We start from the raw sequence: 24,489 nt of genomic DNA, 5'->3' as shown, positions 1-24,489 counted from the left end.
GCTGGCTGACGCGGGAGCCGGGAGCCCCCAGCCCCAGGGTCAGGAAGGGCTCAAGCTCCGAAGTCTCCAGGACCTGGATCCTGGCTGCCTCTGGGCTTTCCTGTGTCCCTTCACCGCTGGCTGGTCTCTTCCCTGTATCCAGCAGGGGCTGTACACGGGAAGGCACTCAGGATGTATGGCCTGAATATACCACACGAAAGCAAGGGCCAAGGGCCACGAGCTGTGCCCAAAGCCCCGAGGAGGGAGGGACCATTCTGACTGGAAGATGCCTGCAGGGGGCCTGCCTGGAAGAGGTGGGATTTGAGGTGAGCCCAGGGCTAGCTGGAACATCTTGGTAGGGAGAAGCAGGCAGTGGTCCAGGCAGGTAGAGGCACGGAGTGGTGGGTGATGGAGCAGAGACCCTGGTAAATGGCCAATGGGTTACACAGCAGGAGAGGTGACACCTGGCTTTGCTCCTGGGAGTGTCCGTCCCTGCACAGCGCGAGCCCTGGCCCACAGGGAGAGCTGTAGACCCTGCCAGATCCCCCTGCGAAGGAAGAAGGGCCCAGGTCTGGGATCCTGTGGGCCCAGGGCTAGGGTGATCTCCTGGTGAGAAGGGTCTTATTGGGAACAAAACGCGAATGGGGCTGGAAGCTCGGCGGCCGGTTTCCTTCCCTCGGCCTGGCCAGAAATAAACCCGCCCTCGGGTGGGCTCAGCCCCCACAGCTGACCGGCAGCGTCACCTCCAGATTTCCAGGGAGGATCAGCAATCCCACAGGGAAATAAATGTGCTGAGTGCCTGCAGTAAGCTGAGAGCCCAGGCTCCGGCCCAGAGTGCCCCCGGGTCAGCTGCTGACGTGCCCTCCGGACCTCAGGCCCTGCCCCGCTTAGGGGTTTTGCCTCCAGGAGCGGGACTTTGGGGCGTGGCGGCTCCTGGCTGCCTGCGGTTTGATCAGCGAGGAGCCCGAGGTGGCTGGCAAGGGGCCGCGCCTCCCAGCCAGGACAGGCGGCCCTTGGTTCCGGCTGACAGAGGCAGGATGGGCCCCCTGTGGCCGGGCCCTGCTGGCTGGTGGGGAGGCAAATGTCACAGGAGCGGTGGGCCTGGTCGTGCTCACCACCCTCGACCTCAGAGCCTAAGGGCAAGCTGTCCTCTGGGTCCCGTGGTCCGGCTCAGGCTCAGCGGGCAGTTCGGGCCCTGGTGAGCCTGGGTGGGAGTGAGGGGCCCGGGGAGGGGAGCTGACCGGCCAGCACTCAGAGCCTGGTCTCTTCTCTAACTAGGGGCTGTCTTCCTGCAGGAGGGCTTGTCTTGCTGAGCCTCAGTCTTCCTACCTGTAAGGTGGGGGCGATGGCCCTGTGCTGGCTGCCTTCCTGGACAGCTGGAAGGTTATCTGGGATGGCCATTTGCCCACAGGTGTTCATGGGGCCCCGACTATGGCCTGCGCCCTGCCCCTGCAGCTGTACTCAGGGTGGTACCCCTCTCCATTTGGACAGCAGAGTTTCACTAGACCCCGAGGCTCGGTCACTTCCCAGAGGGCATCAGGAGAAGCATGAGCTGTGAAACTGGACTCCACAGGCCCAGCCCTCTGTTCTCCCACCTCAGGGTGGCAGGTGGGTGGTGGGCTCTCTGGGCAGGCAGCCGTTCACAAGTCACATTCACGTCTAGTCCCCACAGTTAGTGGGGACTATCTTCAGTCTCGTTTTCAGACAAGGAGTCAAGGCCCAGAGAGAGTAAGTAATCTACTTGAAGCCACACAGCTGGGAGGTGGCAGTGCCTGGCAAGCCGAGGTATACATAGCTCCCAACCCACTGACCCATCTGGCTACTTAGAAGCAATGCTGGGTAGCATGAGCTCCTGGAAGTGCCAGTCTCTGGCATGGACCTGGAGTCCTCAGTGCATGCCTGAGTACAGAGACCAAAGGCGTGTGAGTCTCATGCCCCGCACATGCCGCAGGCCTGTGGTCCTGGCAGGCTCAGCCCCGCTGCTGATGGCGGCAGAAATCTGAGTTGAATAAGGTTGCAGGGAAGTCCTTGAAGCACCTGGCAAGGCCGACCTGGCATGGCCACATTGGATGCAGAGAGGGGGCCCTGGCGACTCAGATCTTGGCAGCCTGGCTTGGCCCACGAGGGGGCTGCACTGCGGCCAAAGTGGAGGCAGCATAGAGGGATGACCTGGGGCTTCTGCTGTGTCCTTAACCAGTCAGGACACTAGCTCAGGGGCTAGAGGGACGGGTCAGAGCTGGCAACGAGAGGGGGCAGTGTCCTTGTGCCGGGGCAATGCTGTATGAGAGAGAAAGGGCAAGGGACCAGTCCGGGTACCCAAGATCTGCCTGCTGTGCAGGCCAGGGCAAGTGTCCTAATCTCTCTGAGCCTCTAGCCTCCTGGCAGTGCCCAGAGGCAAAGTGGGGAAGCTCAGTGCTAACCATTCTTGGGGCGAGGGAACCCCTCTCCCCAAACATCTGGGTGTCACTGTGCTGCTGAGTGTGGGACGTCCCTGCGGGGCCCTGAGCCCAGGGCCTCCCGGTGGAGCCTCCTCCTCCCTCCCCTGGGGCTGAGCTCTGGGGCCACTGGCAGGGTCACTAATGGGCCCGGTTCTTTCTGCCAGTGCAGGTCTCCACCAGCTGACCAGCCCGAGGTATAAGTTCAACTTCATCGCTGACGTGGTGGAGAAGATCGCGCCTGCCGTGGTGCACATAGAGCTCTTCCTGAGGTGTGTAAGGCCCCCCTGCCCCCGAGGCGCCTCCTCCGTCTGCTGAGCCCACGTGAGACTCCCTTCCAGCAGCAGGAGGGACCCGGGAAGGTGCGTGGTCAGGTGGCCCGCACGCAGACCTCCGGACTGAGAATGCCCACTCTGACTCTGGCGTCCTCACCTAGGGAGATGGAAAGTGACCCCACACTCAGGAACTGTAGGTGCTAAGCAGGAGTGCACTAGGTGGCAGCTGTGGTGCCCCCACTGTCTGCGCTGGCTCTGGGAAGCAATGCCCTCAAAACGCTGCTGCCCTGCAAACGCATCACTCACATGGGATCCTGGGGGCTTCCCAGACTGACTTGCACTCCCCAAAGAGAGGACATGAACAGCATGACTTCTCAGGTTTAAAGTGTTCTTCCTGCCTGTTTTTCTTAACCTTTTGGCCCCCTTGCGTGGAAGGGCCAGCAAACAGCCCAGACGAGACGCGCAGGGTCAGAACTCCATTCCGTCCTGACGGGAACCGGCGGGGCTGGGCTCACGTGCCGAGGGAACAGCCACCGGGAGGCCTCGGGCCACGGGCCAGGACCTTGTTGATTTTCACTGTCCTTTGAGCAGTGGAGGCTGTCCAGAGCCTCATGCCAACCCTGAGGTGCAGAGGACCAGGTGGACTGCAGGTCCCTGGGTGTGGGCAGAAGCGCCCATGCCCTGATTCCCGGCCCAGCACAGGGCTCCCTGCATGCGGGGGCATGGAGCTTTTCCGGTGGGAGCCCTTGTCCCTGGGCGCCCCTGCTGCCATCCCAGGAGGGCAGAGACAGTGCTCACCCAGAGACGCTCCACAGGGTGCGCTTGCTGCCAGAAAAGCAGCACCCTCGATCACCTGCCATGTGCTCCGCGCTCTGTCGGCTGCCTTGCAGACGTTTCTCAAGAGCAGCCCTGGTGGGTGCACGTCCCTTGGGGAGAGCCCTGTGCCTGTGGGACCCGCCCCAGGAGCCCAGACCGCGTAGCCCGCGGCTCAGCACTGAGGTCCCCTCTTCCCACCATGCGTCTTCCCACAGACCACAGGGGGTAGCGTGGGCCCACTTTCTGGGAGCAGGCGGGACCTCCCCAGGCTCTCAGAGCTGCTGCTGAGTGCCAAGTCGGGGTCTGTCCCGGGGCTCCACAGCCCCAGAGCGGGGCCCATCCCTCTGCCGCACGCCGACTCCTCACTGCCCTTTCTGCAGGCCCCACACCGAGAGTTGAGGAAATTACAGCTAGACAGGCTGAGTGGCATGTCCCTGGCCTTGCGGATGGCTGGGATGGGACCACATCTTTCCAGAAGGCCCTGGGCACCTGGCCCCAAGCCAGCTAAGTGCTAAGTGCTGCCCGGCAGACAGGTGGCAACTCCAAGCGACCTTGGAGGCCAATGTCTGAGTGGGGGGGGTGGGCAGTGAGGCCAAGGTGGGTGAGACTCCAGACACAGATGAGATGACCAGGAGCACTGGGACCTCTGGCTGTGACCCCTGACCTGGGCGAGGAGGCTCCAGGGCTGACTCCTACGCATTCCGACTGGCGGGGCAGGCAGCGTGGGGTGCCCAGAGGCAATCGGGTGCAGCCCTTGCCTGCTGGCCCGTGTGGAGCTCAGGAGGGCTGGGAGCTGGCCACGGATATGAGGGGACAGATGCTGTGGCCACCCTGCAAGGGGCCAGGGGGCCAGGCTGCCTGGTTCACACCCTGCTCTGCCCTTTGCCCGCCTGGCCCAGGCAAGTACCTCATGTCCCAGGCCACAGTTTCCCCATGTGTAAATGGAAGGCCCAAGTACCTTGTAGGTGGCCACGAGCATCAAATGGCTCTGTCCCTGGCTCAGAGGGAGCGCTTGGTGGCATGAGCGGTTGTCATGGCCCCTGAGCCTTCCTGTTCGTTCTCCTGCACGAGTACTGGGGGCTCCTTTCCTCGCTCATCCCTGCTCAGCAGCCTTGGACACTGAGTACCTGCTCCTGGCACCCCAGGGTCCCAGAGGTGACCCACCCCAGAGAAGGTTCCGAGCTGCGTGCATGCGGGAGCGGGCTGTGGTTCCCAGTCAGGGGGCTCCCCGGAGGTGAATACTGACCCCGGGCCCTTCTACCCCATCCACAGAGGTGGACTCCCATGCCCCGCATCGCCTCGTGTCTGTGAGGGGGTCCCCTACCTCTTTGGGAAAGTGATCTGCCCCTGCCCCTAGGAACAGTGACATTCCTGGGGACCTGCGGTGCGACAGTCCCAGGGGATGCTGCCTGCACATTAGTGCGTGTCCCTGATGCCAATAATAGCCCAGTCTGTCGAGTGACTTCTCGTCTCCAGGCATCAGCACTCAGAGGAGTAGGACCCCATTTCCCAGACGGTGACCAGGACAAGCCGTGTCAGACGGATAGTAAGCACCGGGATGAGCGCCCTGGGTCGTCTGGCTCCGGCCTGTGTTGTCAGGGCAGTGAGGGCCTGCACGTGGTCACAGCTCTGACATTTACGGGCCTCGGTCTCATCCCAGCCAGTTGCAAGTCAGAGGTCATTGTCCCCTCTTTACGGCTGTGATATGGACCCAGACTTAGGTGACCCGGCCAAGGCCACATCTGGTAAGTGGCAGGGCCGAGGTCTGAACCGGGCCCAGGGAACCCCAGACACATACTCCCCCAGCCCACCCTGGCTCCGCCCTCCCCAGCCGGCCCGTGGCTGGGCCGACCTATACCTTGGGTCCCCACCCGCCCTGAACCCCCACCTGCGCTCGCCTCCCCACAGGCACCCTCTGTTTGGCCGCAATGTGCCCCTGTCCAGTGGCTCAGGCTTCATCATGTCAGAGGCTGGCTTGATTGTCACCAATGCCCACGTGGTGTCCAGCAGCAACGCAGTGTCAGGCCGGGAGCAGCTCAAGGTGCAGCTGCAGAGCGGGGACACCTATGAGGCCACCGTCAAGGACATTGACAAGAAGTCAGACATTGCCACCATCAAGATCCGCCCCAAGGTGAGTGGGCAGTGGGCCGGGGGACACCTGCCCAGGCCACAGGGCTCAGAGATGCCCAGCTTCCCCCTCAGACACTTGGAGGGACCAGAGCTGGGGCCCTGGCCCTGGGCTCCTGGTCATGGTTCAAACCTGACTGGTATGGGGCTTCTGGACACCCTCCCTGCGCTCCCCCTAGCTGCCAGGAAACGGGCTGCCCACAGTCACTCCCACCCAGTCCCCCAAGGCCCGGAGACACTTCCAATGTCCCTCCCAGACCCACTCCAGGGGACGCAGTTGTCCCCATGGGGGCAACAGAGGCCAGAGGGGAGCATTTGGGGCATATGCCCCAGGCCCTGCATCCCCACATCCACTTCCCCCAGTAGCTGAGCTGGCAGACCCACCTCGGCTTGGGAGCCTCCTCTGGGCACTCCCCAGCTGTTTCCAGGGGCCCTGTTGTGGGCTGGAACTGCACCTGCACACACGTGCCAACCTTGCCCCGGTGTCCCAGGGATGTCAGGGTTGTTTCAGAGGGGAAACTGAAGCTTGGAGATGGTAGAACCACCCAGGGCACACTAAACCAGGGTGGCGCCGGCCCATGGCGGGTTTCTTCTGTCCAGTGCTGTAGTTTGGCCTCAGCGAGAGCCGCTGTGGCCGTCCCCGTGGGGAGGTTGGCACTGTGGAGCTGTCTGTGCTGGTGAGTCCCACTTGGCTGAGCTTGAGTCTGGCTTCTGCTCTCTCTGAATAAAGGTTCATGGCACTCATGATGCCAAGTCTTTCAAGGAGGTTTCCTCTTGCCTGATCACGGGAGAGGGACTTAAAAGCTCCACGAAATTACCCACCGGTGCCTCGTTGCCCACCTCTGAGCCCTTTCGCCTAGTTGCTGAGCCCGAGTCTGACCGCCTGGATTCAGCCCAAGGGCTAGAGTTTGCAGCTCTGCCCGAGGACCCTGCAGGGTGAGGCAGGGCCAGGCGGGACCCCGGGTCTGGCTGCCACTGGGTTGGTCCACCCCTTTCCAGAGACTGTGTGGAGTGCCAGGTGAGGCGGAGGGCACGCCCCAGCCGACCCTGTGGTCCCCGATGTGGTAGAATTAGTAAGGCTCAGGTGTCTGCAGGTATGGTTGGCACCTGGGGACAGGAGGCAGAGACAGCACCTCCCATCACTGACAGGCAGAGAGGGAGGGATCACAGCGTCCCAGGCCCCATGGTCACGGGAGCCGGAGGGCTTGACGCAGCCCCCCCCCCACTGTGCTTCCGCAGGCCGAGGGGCAGCAGCTTCCCCCAAAGCGCAGTTTGACGCCACTTGCAGAACTTAGGGGCTGAGAGGCAGTTCCCACTGCACGGCCTGGTTCCTCCACTCGGGACCCTCTGAGCCCTTACAGCAGCCTCAGCAACACAGAAAATAGCACAGCCAGGCCCTCGCCCCCCACGTGGGCATGTGGCACAGCACCTCCTGAACCCACTGGGCTCCCGAGCTGGAGGAGGCTTTGAGGCCTGGGCATGACTGCGTCCAGCACCTTTCTATGAAGCTTTTATTTGGAAATTATCACAGACCCACAGGAAGCTATAGAAGCAGGGCTGAGAGGCCCAGGAGCTTTGCACCTGGTGGCCACAGTGGTGACAGCTGACACAGTGGGCGACACTGAAACTGGGACATTCACAGAGCTCTAGCTCCCAGCAATCCACGTGCACGGGCGCACCCTTCAGCACCTTCCGACAGGCGCTCCAGGGCACCTCCCTGCAGCTTCCAGAACATGCCATCTTCCACAGGCCCTAGCATGGCCCTCCGAGGCCCCAGGCTAGTGGCAGAGTCAGACAGACAGACAGGCTCTGCTGGCTCTGACTGTGCAGAGGCTCGGTGTGCAGGGGAGATGGCAGAGCTCCGTTAAGTCACTGTAACCTTTCTGGGCCTCAGTTTCCCCATGTGTCCATACTGCGAGATCAGGCTGAGCTGCACCAGAGATTCCCAAACCAAGGTCTCTGGGTCCTCAGCCGGGCACCAGGGCTCCCGCATATCTCCCAGTCACATGCACCAGTTTGTGTGTGCTGCGCTCTTGGGTGGCGGTGTCCACGGCTTACGTCCAATTTTCAGAGGGACCTGTGAACATTGACCCATTGGGTTCGATGACCTCAGGGGTCACACCCAGCGGGACCCTCTGGGCATTCTTCCTGGGAGGGATCCCTGTGGCCCACCGGAGGAGATGTGCAGCTGCTGGCAGGGCTTAGTCTCTGTTCTGAGGACTCCAGCTGGGGTGTCTCCTACCATGGTCAGCCGGAGCCTGGCCTGGCTTGGGTCAGGGTTGGTGACTTGCCTCCGCCTTTGCCCCTGACAGCTCCGTACAGCCGCCCCTACCTTCCCTGGGGCTCTGGCTCCAGGCCCTACCAAAGGCAGACACCAAGCCTCTCTCCCCGTGTCCTCCCCCTTCGTCCAGCAGAAAAAGCTCCCAGCGTTGCTGCTGGGCCGCTCGGCAGACCTGCGGCCTGGCGAGTTTGTGGTGGCCATCGGCAGCCCATTCGCCTTGCAGAACACAGTGACCACGGGCATCGTCAGCTCAGCCCAGAGGGACGGCAAGGAGCTGGGCCTCCGGGACTCCGACATGGACTACATCCAGACGGACGCCATCATCAATGTGAGTCCTGGCGGCAGCCGCCGGCAGGCGCTCCCTGCCCCACAGCCCACTCTGGCACTCCGCATGTCCCGTCACTAGGAAGTTCGTTCTTTACATTAAGTGGAGCTCTGACTCCCTGTGACCTCCACCCACAGGTGCCAGGTCTGCCCTGGGAGTTAGGGGCTGCTGCCCTGGCCCAGGGCCACCCTTCAGAGATGTGGACGCACAGTCTTGCCCTGAAACGTGTTTTCCCAAATCACACACCCCGGCGACGACATTCACCATCACTATCGCTGTCACTATTACCATCTCGATGGGGCCTTTGGCGTGCACAGAGCACTTGGCCCACATGCCCCAGCTCCCGCCTCTCCGGGCTTGTCATGGTCTGGGCGCTCTTCTGGAGGTGTTAGTCTTTGTCGAGCCTCCTTGAGGCCAGGAGGAGGATAAGTGGTGCCCCACCCTGCCTCAGCCCGCACCGGCCCGCTGCTGCCCAGCTTGCGAGTGGCGCAGACCGTGGAGGAGTCTGGGGGAGCCTGTGGTGTGTGAGGAAAGCTCTGGCCCAGGTCAGACCCAGGTAACAGTTGCCTCCATGGGCCTCAGTTTTCTCACCTGCACAATGGGGGCAGCAGTGAGGCTTTTCAGGTTGTTGGGGGATCAAATTCGGTTACATGCCTGTACATGTCTGTACATGCCTCTGCTGACCACAGTGATCTTGGGGAGAGAGCTCGGGGCATGGGGCACAGCTGACACCCCGTCTTCCCCTTGCAGTACGGGAACTCCGGGGGACCGCTGGTGAACCTGGTAAGTGTCCCCTACAGCAGGGGCCTTTAGTTGTCTGGGGTTCTGCTCACATGGGGGCACAGCCTCAAGGTAGAGATGGGACCCAGAATATGGCCCTCAAATCTTCATGCCCGATGACTGGGCTGGAGCTCTGGAAGGAGGACGTGACCCCAAGTGTATGCTGTTCTGGGTCCCCTGGAGCCCCTTGGGGTGCTGGCACTGTCAGAGGAATAAAGGTGACCTGGGAACAGCAGCCGCATGCCCACCACGGACCTGGGCCAGGGAAGGGGCAGGTCTGGGGCCTCTCATCCTCCATGTATGTGTGGGGTGAGAGGGGCCTCTGCATCCTCTCCTTGTCCTCGAGCCACCCTCCCACAGGTCTGTCCTGGGCCCCAGTGTTGGGCTCATTCTCATCCCAGCGACGATTTCCAGGATAAATCAGAGGCTCTGTTCAGAAGTCAGAAGTTCAAAATCAGTTGAAATCAGTTCAGCTCCTGAGCCTGGACAGTTGTCAGCTGCAGTCCCCAGCCCTGGGGGTCCATGGGGGTCAGGTGTGGACACACGAAGTACAATGTGAGAGAGCTCTCAATGGATGCTGAGCAGGGAGGGCTTCCTGGAGGCAGGAGCATCTAACCTGGGCTGAGGAGATTGAGGGTTTGGGGTGGAGGAGGCCATGCAGAAGGCTATTCCAGGGAGAGGACATAGGGTGGGCACAGGGCCGGGGCAGAAGCAGGGTGGCAGAGGGCAGAGGAGGCTGGCGGGCCCACAGATGGAGTGCCGCCTGCACCCCAGAGGCTCTGCGGGCTCCCAGCAGGGTGGAGGCCACTGCTCTGGTGACCGAGAGAGCTCCTACGGGAGGTCTCGTGCCGAGGCCAGAGGCCACTCCCCGTGTCCAGGTGGTGGGATGGGCACACGAAGCCACTGCTGAAATCTCGGTCACCTGGACCCTCTACTTAGCAGGTCCTCCCTCGGAAGCTCCTGGGGACCAGGTGGGGACATGTGCTCAGGAGACCAGGCCGATGATGTGTACCCTGCTCTGAAGCCCTGCCCCAGGCCCCAACGGGGGCCCCTGGAGGGCTGGCCCCTGGCCTGGATGTTGTGTATAGTTGTCACCATCTGGTGGCCAAGAAAGCTGGTCTGGGGTGCATGTAGGGCTGGGGGAGAGCTTCCTCCCGGAGTGGGTCCAGAGCAGGCTCCTGGGTGGCAGGGGCAGATCTGGCCCAAGCCACACCAGCCTTGGTGTGATGCCCGGGTGGGGGCAGGGTGGGAGGCCAGCTGCAGGGACAGAGCAGGACACGGCGTCCCCTGGCCCCACTGCCCCCGCCCAGCCTCTAGAAGGAAGAGGGTCTCTGGTCCCCCAGGCCCATGCCATACCCCTCTCTCTGCTTTGGCCCCTCAGGATGCTGCCTGGGGGTGTCCTCGGTTGGGGGCACTGCTCGTGAGGGGCAGACACTCTCCAGTGAGGGAGGGAGTCAGGTTTGGAGACAAATGGTGGGGGAGGGGCTGGGGGGGGTCCCTGACCCGGAAGTGAACCTGAGAGCCACCTTTTCAGGACAGTGTGGGGCCCAGGCAGAGGCGCTGGTGGCCAGGTCACATCTGGGAGCCGCGTCACAGATATGGTGCTTTGCAGTCGAGGGCTGCGGTTGCCGGGGCTCCCTGAGTGACTGGCCACTTCCATGTCCTCCCAGGACGGCGAGGTCATTGGCATCAACACACTCAAGGTTGCAGCTGGCATCTCCTTTGCCATCCCCTCAGACCGCATCACAAGATTCCTCACGGAGTTCCAGGACAAGCACGTCAAAGGTGCGGGCCTCCCTGAGGGGCTGGGGCAGGGGACGCTGTCCGGGCAGAGGCCTCGCAGCCTCCAGCTGGCGCCCAGCCCACCCTGGGGCTGGCCGCCTTTGCCTGCCCCTGCCCGGCCCGACGTCCTGGGACCCCGGGGCAGCTCCCCCTTGGCCTCTCAGGCCTTCCTACCTGCCTTGCTTCAGAGCCACATCTACCCTGCACCCCTCTAGACTGCCTCTGGCTGGGCATCTCCGATCTTCCCCCCCAGCTGTGTGGGCTCCCGAGGCTCCTCTCGTCTGGGCTGCTCCACAGCTGTCAGAACCCAGTGCTCCCTCCCTTCCTTCCTTCCCCCCACCTGTCCATCCACCACCCACCGCCCGTCCATCCACCCACCATCCATCCTCCACCCACCATCCATCCTCCACCCACCCACCATCCATCCACCACCCACCATCCACCACCCACCGCCCGTCCATCCACCCACCATCCATCCTCCACCCACCCACCATCCATCCACCACCCACCATCCACCACCCACCACTCATCCATCCACCCATCCATGCATCCACCCGTCCATCCATCCATCCACCCGTCCATCCACCCATCCATCCATCCATCCATCCATCCATCCATCCATCCATCCATCCTCCACCCACCATCCATCCTCCACCCACCCACCATCCATCCTCCACCCACCCACCATCCATCCACCACCCACCATCCACCACCCACCATCCACCACCCACCACCCGTCCATCCACCCACCATCCATCCACCCACCATCCATCCACCACCCACCGCCCGTCCATCCACCACCCGTCCATCCACCCACCATCCATCCTCCACCCACCCACCATCCATCCACCACCCACCGCCCGTCCATCCACCACCCATCCATCCACCACCCACCACCCATCCATCCATCCACTATCCATCCATCCACCCACTGCCCATCCATCCACCCACCATCCATCCTCCACCCACCCACCATCCATCCACCACCCACCATCCACCACCCACCACCCATCCATCCACCCACCATCCATCCTCCACCCACCCACCATCCATCCACCACCCACCATCCACCACCCACCGCCCGTCCATCCACCACCCACTGCCCATCCACCACCCACCATCCACCACCCACCGCCCGTCCATCCACCACCCATCCATCCACCACCCACCACCCATCCATCCACCCACCATCCATCCACCACCCACTGCCCATCCACCACCCACCATCCATCCCCCACCCACCCACCATCCATCCTCCACCCACCACCCATCCATCCACCACCCACCATCCACCACCCACCGCCCGTCCATCCACCACCCACCACCCATCCATCCACCCACCATCCATCCACCACCCACTGCCCATCCACCACCCACCGCCCATCCATCCACCCACCATCCATCCTCCACCCACCCACCACCCATCCACCACCCACCACCCATCCACCCCCCATCTATCCATCCATCCACGCATCCATTCTTCCTTCTTTTCTTCCTTACAACTGCCCTCCCTCCCACCCATCTGCCCACTCCTCCGGCAGCCTGCTGGGCTGCATACAGCCCAGTAGGGCCGCCTCTGCTCCAGAGGAGAGGTGCCCAAGCCCCGGGTCCGTGGGAGTGCCTCACCCCTCAGCCTCTGTCTGCTCACTGGCATCCACACAGGGATGCCCAACCCACCCCGCCTCTCCTGGATGACCATGAGCATCCGCCTGGGAGAGGGCTGGACGAGGCACGTGTGACTCTCCCAGTGAAGGCATGCCCACCACCTCCTGAAAGTAAATGGTCACAGGCACTTTCCAAATGATGGTCACACTGGTGACCCCAGGACCTTCCCACTCTTCATTTCAGCCCGAGTGAACTTCTCCCTCCTGCCATTCTGTCCCCCTGTCCACCTCCAGCACCCAGACCTAACTCAGCCCAGCACTCACACCTGCCAATTGCCTCCCTGTCTCCTCCCAGCACCCCACCAGCAGTCCATCCAGAGCAGGGTCTCCATGCTTGCCCTATCCTCTATAACCCCACCAGAAGCATGCATGCCCTGGGGACCAGTCACATGTAGAACCACCAAGGATGATTCCATTTTGTTCATCAGTGTCCCATCTGAGGAGGCAGCCTGCATCCAGGGTAGAGCCAGTCTTCCCTGAAGAAGCTAAAGCCTTCTTCTGTGGGACAGGGCTGTCTAATCTCTTGAGCCCTTTTCCCCTTGGCTGCTAGGAAGCTCAGAACTTAGCCCAGCCTGTGCCTTTGTACCTGTCATAGCCTTGGTCTTTTCTCTGGTAACTGAGCCTTTCCAGTATGATTACACTGTCGTCCAATGGTGCCGTTGCCTTGGCCTGGCGAGCAGTGAAGCTGCATTTCACGCAGATTGAGTTGAGGTGGTTTTTATTGGAAATGAGCAGACAGCATGCTCTCCCTTCTTGCCTCTCTTCTCCTCTCTCAGACAAGGACCTACCAGGGGCCAGGGCTCACCCTCTGTTGTACAGGTACCACCACGCATCGGTGCTCACCCCACCCAAACCACTGGGCAGGGCTCAGTCCCCAGAGCTGTCAGCTCCCCAGGTCATGTGCACCCATCAAATGTGCAGTAAATCTTAGCTGAATGACTGAATCCGTCATTTAAAATCTTCCTGAAGTTGAACATTGTTCACTTTTGCAATTTTTAAAATAAAAACATCAAATTATCCAAGCCAAGTTAATCTAAAGTTCTATAAAACAAACCATCTTTTTTATTAAACCAAGGAGACATTAAGGTGCACTTCTTGTTCCCATCTAGGGTTTGGGGTTCAGAGGCTTCTGGGGGACTTTCAAGGTAAGAGGAACTAAAATGCAGATCCAGGGGAGCCTTGGTCTGGGTCCCCAAGAGTGTTTGGGGTTCAGTCAGCCTTAGTGCTAGATTGCATGCCCACAGGGGTGTTTGAGGTCATGGGCTTGATGGATACGGGTGTCTGCCTCTCTGTGACCTGTGGGAGACAGCCCCTCGGAGGTCCCCTCCAGCCTGGGGAGCAGAAAGCTTCATTCATGTCCTGACCCAGGGGGTCTCTGTGGCCTGCGAGCCAAGGGCGAGCTACCTGGGGCTCTGGGAGTGGGCATGGCAACAATCCCTGGTCTCGGGGTCCCTGGCAGAGCCAGGGAGCCCGTGCGCTGGAGCACTGGACCATTCCCAGGGAGCTGGGGGAGCAGGCAGAGGCCAGGCGTGGGAGCAGGGCAGGGCGGGGCTGGCCTGTGTCAGGAGGCCCAGTGGGCCCAGAGTTTTGCTGGGTGCCCTGCACGCCTCTCCCGTTGCTCCTTCGTCAAGGCGCCAGAGGCTCTAGTGCCCTGAAACCGGAGTGCGGTCTGGGCCCCGTCCGTGCCCGCCTCAGCTTTCTGCTCTGCAGACGGGGTCCAGGGGCCGCAGCCACCTGAGCCCCTGCTGGGGCGCCCACTCTGAGCTGTGGGCTCCGGAACGCTGCCAGCCGAGCATGCAGGCTGTGCTCTCTAAGCCTTCATTCTAGCTGGTGGCACGGGGGGCACGAGAGCGGCGACATGAGCAGGGACACCAGGGCGACCAGCAGGGCAGCGAGGGGGCCGCCTTGACGCTGGGTTCTGCCCAAGTGCTGTGGGGCCTCGGAAGGTACTGAGAGTAGAGGGGTCAGTTTCAGAGAATCCTGCCGGCTGTTGGACGGGAGACAATCAGGGCGCCAGCGGCCTCCCTGATGGCCTGGCTCTGGGTGGCGGCGGCTGTGGGTGAGCAGTACTTGGTCCAGGAATCTATTTCGAACCTTGAGCCAATAGAACTCGCTGGAAGGTGGGATATCTCAGGAGAGGAGCTGATGTCACAAGGACCTGAGTACCTGGGGGCAGAGGGCCATTTCCTGGGGTGGGCTTGGGCTCAAATCAAGGTCACCCAGGTGCCAGAGAAGCCCTGGCTGGGCTTCACTCTCGCTGTTGGTTCTGGTCTTGTGACGAGATGAAGTTCACATACGCTGAAGTGTGCCTCAGTGGTCACAGAGCCTTCCCCATGTTGTGAGCCCCCCGCCCCCCAAAGGGGTTGCCCTGCATGCTAAGCCTGCACCGTGCCTCCCCCTCCCCACCTTGCTGGGTTTCATTACCGTCACTGAAGTTCCTGCCTGGCATCTGGCCCAGAGTGGTTCTGTGGCATGTTTAGAAAGAAAGGTGAGACCCCCCCTCCAGCCTGACGGCCAGCCCAGCCTGTGGGACACGCGTTCTGTAGGGTTCGCAGTTACGATTCTGCCGACCTAGAAATTCAGCCAGGCCCCCCTGCACCCCAAACTAGCCCTGCTTTCCAGAGACCTGGGTGAGGGCTGGGCCTGATGGCTCTGGGCAGGTGGGTGGGGAGTGGGGTTCTGCTCCCAGAGGTGCTCCTAGCTGGCTTGCAGGGCGACCCTTCCCGGGAACTGCTTGGGCTCAGGTGCAGGGAGCCGCGGTTTCCTCGTCTTTCTGAGCACGACCAGGACCATAGGGTTACCAGCAGAGCTGACCGGTGGCCCCATGTGCTCCACCTCACAGGGGGTGAACCCCAGAGCCTTCCCTGAACCCCCAGACCATGGGCCCAGGCCTCTGCGCCTGCTCTGACCTCATTTCCCCCACGGTGTCCTTCATTACCGTCCACCAATCTTCTTGGTGAAATGTCTGTGTAAATATTTTGCCCTTTCAAACACTTGGGTTGTTTGTGTCATTATTAAGTTTTGAGAGGTCTTTATGCATTCTGGGCAGAGCCCTTTAGCACGTAAATGAACTGTGATATTTTCCCCTGTGGCTGGCTTTGCATTCTCTTAACAGTGTCTTTAGGCAGAAGTTTTGTGAATTTGATGAACTCAAATTTACCAATATTTTAACTGATCTTATATCTGGTGTTGTAGTTAAGAAATCTTTGCTAACCAAAGGTCAGAAAGATTTTCTCCTACAGTTTATTCTAGAAGTTTTACTTCCTGAGGTATTAGATTTAGGATTATGATGCATTTTGAATTAATTTTTTAAAATAATAGCAAGGATGAATCAAAGTCTCTTTTTTTTTTGCTTTGGGTACCCGACTGTCCCAGCACCGTCTGTGGAAAAGACTATTTTTCCTCCACTGAACTCTCTGCTCCTTTGCCAAAACTAAAGCGAGCCTCTTCTGTCCCCCTTGTCTATTTGTCTGTCTTGATGCCAACATTCCACTGTCCTGATCCTGTAACTTTGCAATGAGTCTTGACATCAGGCAGCGTCAGTCCTCCAACTTCGTCCTTCTTTTCAGACCTTTTCAGACTTATTTTGGTCTCTCTAGACCCCTTTGCATTTCCATGTGAATTTTTTTCATTTCCTACCTTAAAAACCCCTGCCAATATTTGGATTGAGGTTGCATTGCATCTATAATCAATTTGAGGAGAATTGTCATTTTTAACAATATTGAATCTTCTGACCCATGAACACAGAGTGTCTCCCATTATTTAGGTCTTCTTTGATTTTTTTATATAGCAATGTTTTGTCCCTCTCAGTGTACGGGTCTTACAGTCTTACACATCTTTCATCAAATTTATTCCTAAGTACTTTGATGCTGTAATTAATGGTATATTCTTTTAAATTCAATTTCTGATTGTTTTTCCCAGAATGTACAAATAATATCATTTTTTGTATGTTGATCATAAGAGATGCTGCAACCTTGATAACTCATGAGTTCTAGCAGCTTTTCTGTAGATTCCATCAGATTTTCTGCATAGATGATTATGCAGCCTGTGACTAAAGACAGTTTGGCCCCTTCCTTTGCAATCTGAATGCCTTTTTTTCTTACCTCCTATAAAATGTTGAATAAAAGTGGTGAGAATGACATCCTTACCTCATTCCTGATCTTAGGGAGAAATCTTCAGTCTTTCACCATTGAGTATAATGCTAACTAAAGGTTTTTCATAGATGTCCTTTGTGAGGTTAAAAAAGTTACCTTCTATTTCTAGTTTTTATTTAGGAATAGATGTCAGATTTTGTCAGCTTTTTCTGCATCTGTTGAGATGATGGTTTCCCTTTTTAGCTCCAATATGGTAAATCGCATTGGCTCCTTTTTTAATGTTAAACCATCCTTGCATTCCTGGGATAAACCTCACTTAGTCATGATGTATCATACTTTTTATATATTGTTGAATTTGATTTGTTGAACATGTTTAAAGACTTCTGCAAATATCTTCATGAGGGGTATTGGTCTAGTTTTCTTTTCCAGTTTTGGTTTCAGGGCAATGAGTTGAGATGTTTAGGAAAAACATTCTTCCTGTACCCTCCCCTCTCCACTACAGCACTACTTTGATACTTCTGGTCCCCAAATTTGTGGGGTTTCCCCACACCAACCTGGGAATCCTGTGGTTTAACTCAGTTCTGACACCATCTACCTGGAGACAGCCTCAGACCCCCAGGTTAAGGGCTCAGTCCTACAGGACTTCAGCCCCCTCCTTCAGACACCAGTCGCAGGTCCAAGTTTTCACCTGCGTCTTCGGCTGACTTGTAGATTGGAGATTCCCGCAACCTGCTCTTCGGGTTTGATCATTTGCTAGAGTGGTTTGCAGAACCAGGGAAACAGTTTACTTACTAGGTTACCAGTTTATTATAAAAGGATATAACTTAGAACAGCCCAAGGGAATCGATGCGCAGTCAAGGTCTGGGGAAAGGGCGCAGAGCCGCCATGCTGTCTCCAGGCACGCCGCTCTCCCCACACCTCCACCTGCTCACCGACCAGAAGCCTTCCAAGTGTGTCCTTCTGGGTGTTTACGGAAGCGTCACTGTCGCATCATGATTGATTAAATCATTGGCCATTGGCAACTGATTCAACCTCTGGCCCCTCTCCCCTCCTCAGAGGTGGGCTGGGGGAGTCCGGCTGAAATCTCCAGCCTCTAATTATGTGGTCGGTTCCCCTGGCAACGAGCCCCCATCCTCAGAGGCTTTCCAAAAGTCACTTCATTAACACAGTCAGATGTGCTTGAAAGGCACTTGTTAAGAATAATGAAAATCAACTTCACCTTTGTACTTCTGGAGCTATTTCAGGAGCTGAGGACAAAAGGTGCCCCCATAGCTCTTATCACTTGGGAAATAAAAAAGTTTTAGGAGCTATATGCTGGGAATCATGGACAAAGACCAAATTTTTTTTTTAATGAATTATAGTGTCATAGTTACTCATCTTCAGTTTTAAGAGGACTTTGTGTAGAGCCGATACCACTTCTTTCTTGAACATTTGATACAATCCTCCTTTGAGACCATCTGGACCTGAAGTTCTCTTTGTGGGAAGGATTTTAACTACAAATCAACTTTTTAAATAGATGCAGGGCTCTTCTGGTTATTTATTTCTTCTTGAGTGAGTTTTGGCAGTTTGGAAATTTCAAGAAATGTGTCCACTTTATCTAAGTTGTCTAATTTATTGGCATCAAGTTGTTCACGATAAGCGCATTATCCTTTTAACGCCTGTAGAATCTGTAGTGATGTCACCTCTCACTCCTGACATGGATGATTGTCTTTTCTTTTTCTCCTGATCAATCTGCCTAAATACTCATAAGTTTTATTGATCTCAAAGAATCAGCTTTTGATTTTCATTTATTTTCTCTCTAGTATTTCTGCTTCCTATTTCATTGATTTCTACCCTATTATTTCCTTTCTTCTCTCACATGGGGTTTCATTTGATCTTTTTCTACTTTTTAAGGTCAAAGCTGAGGTTTTGAGACTTTTTCTTTTCTAACATCAGCACTTTAATACTAATAATTTCCCTCTAAATATCGATCTACCTATGTCACACAAATTTTGATGTAGTGTCATTCTTGTTTAATTTTAAGTACTTTCTAATTTTCCTTTTTATTTCTTCTTTGAAGATAGGTTATGGGGAAATATGTTATTTAGTTTCTAAGTTATTGAAAATTTTCTAGATACCTTTCTGTTATTGAGTTCTAGTTTAATTCCACTGCGGCCAGAGAGCATGTTTTTATGAGACAACGTTTTAAAATGTACGGAGACTTGTTTTATGGCTCAAAATAGGTAAATGTTATTTCTGGGTCTCAGACACCTGTACAGTCACAGAGTGGAGCAGCCGGGGGGAACAGAGGTGCCACCTGAGCAAGTTATGTGTATGATGCACCAACCAGAGCGCCTGGTGCATGGCTGGTGCTCCCTGGGCATTATTGATTCCCATTATTATTTTGGGGGAAGGCAAAGGAAGGTGGTAAGTTCAGGTCCGAGCAAGGGAAGCCTGGAGAACCTGTGGGATGGAGGCTGGAGAGGAGAGGCCCGCTGGCCATCGGGTCTCAGTGTGGAGTCCAGCAGGAGGGCAGGGATCACGGCTGACACGGCTGCATGGAGTCTGAGGGTGAGAGTGGCTGTGAAGCCAGAGTCAGAGCCAGGACATCTTCCTGCCCCTCGGGAGCAGCCGAGAGGAGAGGGACCGCTCCGGATGCCTGGCCCGTGGGGGCTGGGCCGCCCGAGCAGGACGCTCCTGCTGGTTCCTGCTCCAGGGGAGGATTTCTGCCCCTGCCTGGGCCCTTGGGGAGGGCAGAGGCTTCCAGAGACTCTGGCTGAGTCCTGTCACGTTTGATTTCCAGACTGGAAGAAGCGCTTCATCGGCATACGGATGCGGACCATCACGCCAAGGTGAGTGTCTGATGGGTGCTGCCCCCTGGACCCCCCATCCGCATGCCTCACCGCCGCCCTCCTCACAGCCATATGCAGCCACCTGCAGGTGCTCCAGCAGACTAGACACACTCAGGCCTCTGAGCCTTTTCTCGGGCAAGTCCCTCTGCCTGGATTATCCTTCCCCCTTTACCTGGCTGATTCCTTCAGGTCCCTCAGGACTCCATTCAGGACCCCTCCTCCAGGAAGCCTCCTGGATTAGTTTTCTGTAGCTGTCATAACAATTAATTACAAACTTGGTGGCTTAAAACAGTAGAATCTCATTCTCTCACAGTTCTGGAGGCCAGGAGTCTGAAATCAAGGTGTCAGCAGGACGGCCCTCACACTGAAGGCTCTGTGGGGGAGAATCCTTCCTCTTCTCCCAGCTTCTGTGGTCTCCAGGCCTTCCTTGCGTTGCAGCCACACCACTCTGATCTGTTTCCAGTGACACATGACCTTATTTCTGCTTCAGATCTCTGTTTCAAAGGGCCCACTCTGGTCAGGATGACATCCTATAGAGATCCTTAACCTATTACACCTGCAAGGGCCTTGTTTCCAAACAAAGTTACCTTCTAAGGTTCAGGCATGAATTTGGGGTAGGAGAGCTCTCTTCTACCTCCCCAGGCCACTCAAGGGAGGAGGTACCCCTCTCTGCTCGCGCAGCCACGCCTGCCCCCAAGCCCTGCGCTGCTCCCATCGTGTGAGAATCGCCATTTGCGCGCCACCCCGACCCTGGCTGTGGGCTCCCTAGGGGCAGGCTCTGGGTCCTACCCGCCCCTCTGCTCCACCCCAGGACCAGGTCTGCAGTGGAGTGGGTGCCTGGAAATACTGAATGAATGAAATAAGAAGTGGGTGGGGAAGGGAGGAAGAGGGAAAGGAAGCAGAGACGCAAGAAAATGCAGAGTCAAGTCCAAGGATTTGAAGAAGAAAGAGGTCATTGCATCAGGGAACTCTGGGGAGAACTAGGGCGCGCTCGGCTGGCTCCCCCAAACCCATGCAGCCCCTGACACGACCCTCCTTCCTGTTTCAGCAACTGTTGATCTAGGGATTGAATCTGAGAGCAATTTGTGATCAAGACCAATATACCAATTTACCTTTTAAATGTCCTCTTTCTTTCTCTTTCACCCAAACGTCCATCCAGCATCCACACATCCACCCATCCACCCATCCCGTCTTCTGTGCATCCATTCCATCGTTCACTGAGGGTCTGTCCATCCCTCATCTATCCACACATCCATCACTCATTACCCCCTTCCTGTGTCCATCCGGTCGTCTGTCCCCCCACCTTTCGTTCCTCCTGCCACTCATCTTCCCACCCACCCTCCCATCTATCCGTCCCTTTCCCCTCCCCACACAGCTAACCATGCACCTTCACTAGGTGCCCATGTCAAGTGGGGGACACAGACAGGAACCAGAGACATCCCAGAGTGGTTGGTGGCAGGGCAGGGCCACGTGGGGGCCCAGAGGAGGCTCCTCATCTGGCCTGGGTGGTGGAGGGAAGGAGCGGGCAGATGTGCACCAAGGAATCAGCTTCAAGGCTCGGAAGAAGGGCCTTCACAGCGGAAATGCCTTTTCAGTTTGGTGGACGAGCTAAAGGCCAGCAACCCAGACTTCCCGGTGGTCAGCAGCGGGATTTATGTCCAAGAAGTTGTTCCTAATTCACCTTCTCAGAGGTACGCTCCATCAGAGGAAGCTGGGAGGGTGGGTTGGGTGGGCATGAGGCCTGGGCTGGGCCTGCTTCACTGACCTCGTATGACCTTTCACTTCTGGGCAACATGATCTGACCTGGGAGTGGCAGGTGAGTTTCTGGCCTGTGGTCTAAGCCAGAGGCAGGCCGGAGAGATGAAGGATCTCTTAGAGCATCGGCTATACCCTTCCTTGGCACAGAAAGTCCTTTCCTTCCTGTCTGGGGAGACAGACTAGGCAGGCCCCCCAGAACAGCCCCACTCCAGCCTGACTTACCAGCCCCGGGGGCTGGCCTGGGTCTCTCTGGGCCTGTTTCCTCCTTGCAAAATGGACACGATTCAGCCGACCCTTTTGACCCCTGGAAGACTAGCAAGATCCATTGAGATAAAGCACTCTTTCCTTCGATACCGCTGATTGCTAGAGGAAAGCTGAAAACTGTCACACGTGAGCTAGGGCCGCAGCACATGCAGCCCCACCCCGCCGTGGCCAGCCCAGCCCGTCAGAGGACTCTGAACAAGCCCCGCCCCGCCTCTGCGGCGGTCTCCATCTGCACAGAGCACGGCCTGCGTCAGAGCAGTGGTTCTAACCCAGCCGCAGGAGCTGGAGGCAGTCCACCCTGGCATCTGGGGTGGATCGGGACAGGCGCAGGGTGTGAGGTGGAGCGGAGCCAGGTGGGCCGGCCTCCGGCGCCCTCGGCCCCTCAACCCGAGGGGATCCCTTCCTCTGTTTCATGTGCCACGCTGCTTCCAGCCGTGCTGGGAGATGCAGGTCCCCTGTGTCCCCCTGCTGTGGACAAACAACAGCTACCCAAACTCTGGCCTTTTATTCTGGTTGCTGCCCATGGCTGACCCAGCAGGGGCTACCGAGAGCAGGCCAGTGGTGCACCGGTTCATCCTCACCTCAGCCTCACCCCGTTCCCCTGAGTTGCTCCTCTGAGGTCACACAGCCAGCACTTGTGGGTCTCGGTGCCACCACCCTTGCATCTAACCACCACGCCCCCTGCCTCCCTTCCGGGTGGAGAGGCAGGTCACAGCAAGGCAGGTTGGAAGGAAACGTGACCCAGCGAGCAATTCTCAGTAACTGCAGCAGGCTTAGAACCACCCCTCTGGACCATGTTGTCATTTGCAAAGCATCTTCCACATAGGACTGCAGGTGAGGGCAACGTACCTGGCCTGAGGTGGCCGAGCTAGGGAGGCTGCAGCCAGGACTCGGAGCCAGCCCTTCCGATGCAGAGGAGACAGGGCGCACGCTGGCCCGTGGTAGGACACTGGTTTTCACCTGGGGTGAAAGCCTGGAAGTCAGGGTGCTGTCCTTACCTCCTGAAATGATTTTTCTTAAACCACTGCTGTTAAACTGAACTGTTCCCCGACCCCGGCTGGGGCCCCGCAGGGCATGTGGTGACTAAGTGTTTCTCCTGTTGGCAGAGGGGGCATCCAAGATGGCGACATCATTGTCAAGGTCAACGGGCGTCCCCTGGCAGACTCGAGCGAGCTGCAGGAGGCCGTCCTGAGCGAGTCCCCTCTGCTGCTGGAGGTGCGGAGGGGGAACGATGACCTGCTCTTCAGCATCGTGCCCGAAGTGGTCCTGTGAGGGTGGGGCCCCCCCTCCATCGCCAATGCCAGGGCCTGCGGCCAAGAACAGGTGCCAGCTGAGTGGTTCCGTGTGGAACTGCCACCTCCCGCGGGGTCAGGACGAAGGGCCACAGTCGGTCCTCAGCAGAGCCAGCGGCCTCCTCCTGGCCGTCCAGGGGCAGAGCCCCAGGCTGGGCCTGGGAAGGAGTCCATATCTCAGTCTTGGGGAGCATCAGCTCCCCTACCACAGTGCGCACAGAGGTAGCCCAACGTCCCCTCGGACGAATGCTCCCAGTTCTCGGGGTACCTGGAAGCCTCCTGTAGTTCCCCGGAAGTCCCGCCCTCTCTTCCTTCTCCCTGCCTTTGCACCTGTCCGTACCTCTGTCCAAAATGCCCACCCTCCACTTCGACCTCACCTGATCATGGCAGCTCCCAAGCCCCTTCTTTCCCAAGAATACCTCCCTGGCCCCCTGGACCCAGTGCCCGCCATGCTGAATGCCCGGGGCCATCTGCCCGGAGCCCCTGGAGGGTAGACCATGTCTGAGCCCCCAAGGCGCGGACCCTGAGGGGAGGTCCCCTGGCTGTCCAGCCGAGCCCTGCTGCTGCTGATGAGGCCCGCCTCCCCAGGCAAGGAACAAGCCCGCAGGCAGCAGGGGGTGTCTCTGCTTCTCTTCCCGGAGGGGACCAGGGGCAGCAGGCAGAGGAAGCAGGGGCCTTCCGGGGAGGAGTCTGCAGGGACTGACCGGCTCACCTCTGCTGTGTCCTGGGCAGAGCAGCTCTCACGGAATCCCCCCCAGGGCCGCAGGGGAAGGCGCCTCCTCTCCCAGCTGGGAGCACGAGTGTCTCCATGTGTATCTGTGAGCTTCCCTGTACAATCCATCCCCGTGTTGCTTGTACTGTACGTTTCTCTACTGTATGGAAATTAAAGTTTACCAGCACGTGGTCCTTGGAAGCAGGGGCACTTGGGGTGGCTCACCCCTGCCATCCACCGCTTCTCCTGGGACCCGGGGCCCTCACGTCTGTGGGCACCAAGGGCCCTGAGCACAGGGACTTCACCACCATCCGCAGCCCAGCGGCTCAGGTCAGGCTCCGCCACCTGCTCCCAGCTCTGGGGTCTCGGGTAATTCGCTTCCCTTCCCCCAGCCAAGGCCTCTCCCTGCGTGTGGGGTGCAGGCTGACGCTGCCCACCCTGAGCAGTCAGGCGCCTGACCTGCAGGGAGCCTCTGCCAGTGCCTGGCCCGCGATAAAGCTTCTCTGCTTCTGCTCTGTGTCACCCAGCAGTGGGGAAATGAGGCCGGAAGAGACGGAGCTGGGCCCAGGGACTCTGCTGGGAGGGCTGCACGCCGAGCCCCGGGGGCTAGGAGCTTGCCCAGGCTGGTTCCCAGAGTGGGCAGTGGGCTCAGCCACCAGGGCTGAGCGGAAGAGGCCAGGCCTGTGCTCTGGGCCACCAAGCCTGGAAGAATCCAGGGCCCCGGGCCCAGCCTGTGCTGGGGATCAGAGTCTGGCCCCTGCCAGGTGGCCTGTGGGCAGCTGTGCCGGCACCTTCTCCCTGGGGGCGGGGGATGGGCGGGGGAACTGGGGGACTTCAAATCCTTCCAGGCTCTGGGCCTGAGCTTCCACGGGTCTCCTTTTAGGTCGGTTTTAGGAGGTGATCTCAGACGGCCATGCAGCATCCGGTTGGTCCCTAGGGCCCTTTCCAGGGGTGCACCACAGGTGATGCTGTGCTCTGCGGCCAGCTGGCTAGAGTGGGGAACCCGACGTAAGAGTAGCCGGCATCCTGAAAGGGGACCGCGAACCATTACAAGCAGCTTTTAATGAAGGTGCC

The 24,489-nt window shown here is 58.3% G+C and overlaps 1 protein-coding gene across 4 annotated transcripts in view; it reads left to right on the top strand.

Annotated features, from left to right (window-relative positions):
• Positions 1-23,606, top strand: part of HTRA3 (HtrA serine peptidase 3) — a 31,873-nt gene extending 8,267 nt beyond the window's left edge. Inside the window, exons 2-10 of one of the 4 annotated variants that reach the window (XM_036992577.2) lie at positions 2,587-2,686; positions 5,414-5,636; positions 8,047-8,241; positions 8,989-9,021; positions 10,689-10,803; positions 13,574-13,609; positions 19,341-19,389; positions 20,985-21,080; positions 22,518-23,606. In XM_036992577.2, coding sequence (XP_036848472.2) covers positions 2,587-2,686; positions 5,414-5,636; positions 8,047-8,241; positions 8,989-9,021; positions 10,689-10,803; positions 13,574-13,609; positions 19,341-19,389; positions 20,985-21,080; positions 22,518-22,683 — 1,013 coding nt within the window. In that variant the 3' untranslated portion in view covers positions 22,684-23,606. Of the gene's footprint in view, positions 1-2,586; positions 2,687-5,413; positions 5,637-8,043; positions 8,242-8,988; positions 9,022-10,688; positions 10,804-13,573; positions 13,610-19,340; positions 19,390-20,984; positions 21,081-22,517 lie in introns of all 4 variants that reach the window. The other 3 variants (XM_017641976.3, XM_036992578.2, XM_073237997.1) reach the window with 3 other exon arrangements.
• Positions 23,607-24,489: the final 883 nt, after the last annotated feature.

Source organism: Manis javanica, chromosome 5, assembly GCF_040802235.1.
Source record: "Manis javanica isolate MJ-LG chromosome 5, MJ_LKY, whole genome shotgun sequence".
Lineage (NCBI taxonomy): Eukaryota > Metazoa > Chordata > Mammalia > Pholidota > Manidae > Manis > Manis javanica.
Note: the sequence above shows the minus strand (reverse complement) of the source record. Positions and strands in the feature narration are given on the sequence as shown.